Source organism: Arachis ipaensis, chromosome B09 (assembly GCF_000816755.2).
Source record: "Arachis ipaensis cultivar K30076 chromosome B09, Araip1.1, whole genome shotgun sequence".
Classification (NCBI taxonomy): Eukaryota; Viridiplantae; Streptophyta; class Magnoliopsida; order Fabales; family Fabaceae; genus Arachis; species Arachis ipaensis.
In genome coordinates, this window is record NC_029793.2 from 141,238,677 (window position 1) to 141,242,658 (window position 3,982).

The 3,982-nt window shown below is 38.2% G+C and overlaps 1 protein-coding gene and 1 non-coding gene across 2 annotated transcripts in view; one reads left to right on the forward strand and one right to left on the reverse strand.

Moving 5' to 3' along the window:
• Positions 1,359–1,431, forward strand: TRNAR-CCG. The gene has a single exon. It is a non-coding gene; the product is annotated as a tRNA-Arg (tRNA).
• LOC107616224 (CASP-like protein 4C1) overlaps positions 3,235–3,982 on the reverse strand; it is a 1,792-nt gene continuing 1,044 nt past the window's right edge. The window contains exons 3-4 of the mRNA XM_021112084.1: positions 3,970–3,978; positions 3,235–3,873 (exon numbers count right to left, since the gene is read on the reverse strand). Of these exons, the coding sequence (XP_020967743.1) occupies positions 3,649–3,873; positions 3,970–3,978 (234 nt within the window). The 3' untranslated portion in view covers positions 3,235–3,648. The remainder of the gene's footprint in view (positions 3,874–3,969; positions 3,979–3,982) is intronic.

The window sequence follows — 3,982 nt, forward strand, 5'->3', positions numbered from 1 at the left end:
TCCACCTATACTATGAAAATAAACCACATAAGTTTCAGCCAAAAACTCTTTATCCCTCCAAAATTAAAAGAAGCAAAAATGTATGCAACAAATGTCTATCTCTGCTAAGACCTAAGATAACAAAAATAATACGAAAAATTGGACCCAGTTCGGATCTCCAAATTTTGACTCATAATTGGCGTTAGCTTCTAAATTTATTTTTGTTAATGACAATTTGAGTTAGAATGTTAAGTTGTTACAGTATACAAATGAAAACGACGTCGATTTGTATGTAATGTAACTTGTTATAAATGTTATACGATGTCTTTGTTTTTTCTTTTTTCTAATTTGCAAAAGCTACAAAACCATGTCATTTCCATACGTGCATCGTGACAACATAACGTATTAACTCACTTGGTTAGTAAAAATCTAGGGGATCATCAACTTTATTAAATTCTAGCAAGTATGTAACTAGTAAAAAAAAAGTGAGTAATCCTATACTATTGGATAAAATCTCACATTATTAAAAACATCATTAATGACTATTTGATGGCTACAAATCATAAAAGTTGCTGCCCCAGCACTCCTCCACTTGGTTATTGTCTTATTGATAAAGATGAACGGACTGAGGGAGTCACAAATTCAGTTTGGAAATCTTTATTGGATCAATTAAAATTTCATTTATTCGGAAAGAGGAATGTTAGGCACCAGCAATTTTTGTAATTTGTAGTCATCAAATAGCTATTAATGATGATTTTAATAGTGTAAGATTGATGTGAGATTATTTTTCTTTGCTAGTTACATACTTGCCAAAATTTAACAAAATTGTTGGTACTAGACTTCCATTCGGAAAATTCCGACGCCCAGATGGTTTTTAAGTTTTTAACGTGATGTATAATAGCACGTGTTCGTTCATGTGCAGGTAGGAAGGCCCAGTCCTACTTGAATTTTACAGTGTTAGGCCCACAAGCCCCAACCACAAATCTTGAACCACCAAGCGATTCCACCCCCCACTTCACTCCTTCCGTCGGAGAAAACTGACAAGCAAATCAGGTTCCATCTCTCTCTAGTCTCTCGCGATCATAGGTTTTTTTTTTTGTTTTTTTCTTTTCAAAATATTTATACACTTATAGACGTTGTTATTCATTTTCTTTGATCTTCGCCAATTTACATGTACCGTGCTTCAATTTCCGGTTAGATATTTTTTGTTTGTTTTTTCATCTTTGCAATAATCGAAATCCAAATTATGCGATGATCTCTTCTTCTCGCTTTTTACTTCTTAGTTAGATCTATAGATCTACGTCAAATCCTGAAGTCAAAATGTTGGTTCCCTTGGAACCTCCTTCAAGCTATTTGCATTCGAGTAGTTCTCGTATAACGATCGCATAGCGGAGTGGATATCGCGTTAGACTCCGGATCTAAAGGTCGTGGGTTCGAATCCCACTGCGATCGCATTTCCTTTTTGCGTTCTTCCTCTCTGTCAGTGTAGTTTTGTTTCCTGCATGCAATGCATTCCTGAAGTGTTTGGAACTCCATCTTGTGTGTTTTTTGTGTGTGCTTCACTTAATAAGATGAATATTATGATGCGTTTGAATGATTCCTCAGATTGTGTTATCAGTAAAAGGGAAATCAAATTCAAATGGTAGTTTTTGTTCCTTTAGGATTTTAAAATCTTCTTTTACATATTCAATCCTTCAGTGGAATTGAGAGTCACAGGAATTACTTTATAGAGGGGGGAGCAGGATAAATTATTAGTAACTAAAGATATGACGGTGGGATGCTCTTTTCTGTCCACTGTCTCTGCCTGTGTTTTGCTGGTGTTGCCTCTATGTATTTTCCCCATAGTTTCTTGCTTTTGTATTCATGGATTGACCAGTGATTATTTTAAGTTGAGAATCCACAACATTATGCCGCAAATGCAGGACATGAGTCTGTGACTAAGTTAAAACAAGGTTTTTGGAGTGAGGACATAGAAATGCTGAGGAATTTTTGGTGATACGGATGTTGCAATGCAAAACCTCTCTAGGCAATAATCTGGTGCAGGGACAGTGGATTCCACTGCTATAGCAGTTGCCCATACCGTCCCATTTTGACGGATGAGGTTCAAGGAAATGCAGGAAGAGCCCAAGGATTATGGCTTAGATTTTTCTAGCATTGAAAGCTGAGTAGAGAATCATCGCTGAAATGGTGGTCTAGAGATCAAAGCTTGAACGGTTGAAGAGTACAGTACACAATCCTAATTGTTGTTCTGTCTTGATAAATCCATGCTTTAATGAAATCATAGAAATCCTTGATCCCCTTTCTGATTGCTTCTCCAAAGCTATGGTCAGGCTGGTGGTTATATCCCTTTGTAGTGGATAGATTCTCCCAATTAGGGCTCTTCATCTTTTGTGTATACCTCGGAACATGTCTGATTTGCGAGACTGCAATAGATGGCAATCCGCCATATAATTTGCAGTGATGTTAGATTCAAGCTAAGTTGTCCATCGTCTAATCTGAATTATACTGTTTTAATAGAAATCTTGCCATATGTTTGATATCGTGGCAAACATAAGTTTACCACATTCAATTTTGATTTAATGGTTGTCATGTGTACGCTACTTTAATTTTAACTTTTGTATTAGCTTTGGTAAAAATACAGGAGTCAATTCTTTAAATTACTCTAATAATTACTTATTCAGTTTTGGGTAGTTTTTCCGATCCCACCAATATGTACATGGTAGAAGAAAAGGTAAAAAAGCCGGTAGAATTTTAGCAGCTTGTGATTATGCGAGCGATCTGTTTCTTCCATTAGAAGCATCATATACTAGCACCAAATTAGTGAGTAGGAGAATGTGATGCAATCAAATCAATAATGTCTCTTTCTCTCTTTTTGTTATTCTCTCTCTCTCTCTCTCTCTCTCTCTCTCTCTCTCTCTCTCGTGGTGATGTCTCTTCCTCTTGCTACTCTACAATGTGTTGCCAATGAATAGTGACTGAGATACGATATGTCTCCAAGCTTAAACCATTTTTCTTTTTTAATAATAGGGGATAAGAAGTGACGGGAGAATTTGGAACTTTTCTTGGTCGAGCGTATTTGCCTTTTGAGTTTAGTCTTTTCCTACCATTTGTTCTAGTCCAAAATCTATTCGGCTTTTCATAATTTCTACACGGCAGGGAGAAAGGACGGCTAGAGCCATCGATAAATTGCTAGTTGTGTTTATTTTATAAGTCTATGAATTTTAAATTTTTAAAAGTAGAAAGGCCAATAAAACATTGGAAGTGAATATGAGGTGTACGGATTAACAATAGAAAGGGGATGAAATGGCGTGCCAAATTGGCAGAAGGAGCACTTCTTTATCAGAAAAGCAATTACATATTGAAGAATATTTTACTACTTAACACTAATAAAAATTAAAAAATGAATTTATGAAATCGATAGACTTAAATTCGAATGTAACGGGAACGCAGAGCATGAGATGGCTCAAAAATCAAGATCACACTTGAACCCTGTCAGTCCATATCCACAGTAGCGCGTTTGGCCTACAGTGAAAAAAGAAGAGGAAGAAGCACCCTCCTCAGACTCAGACCAGACCAAACCTGACCCCACCCAAATATTCCCTTCTCTTTTTCTCTGACCGGTAACCCCCTTCGCTGCACGCGGCATGGCATGGCATGGCATGGCACAACTCACAGGTGAAAACGCGAACCGTTGATTATGAAACAGACGACTCGGAAGCCCGATAGCAGAGAAGTGAACCCCAAGAACACAAACGCACCGTAGCCCAACGCGATCGCGATGTCCGATTGCACGCAGAACGAATTGCTGGCCGTACACGCGTCCCCCGCGTCCTTCAGTGTCCTGACCGTCGACGTGCCCGCTGCACTCGCCGACAATAGCAGGTATGCGAACACCTGCACCAGCACCACACAGTATCACTCTCACCCTCACCCTTACCCTTTCACACAGTAGTGAGAGAAAGAGAAAGAAAATCGAAATTCGTAACTGACCTGGTCATGGCCG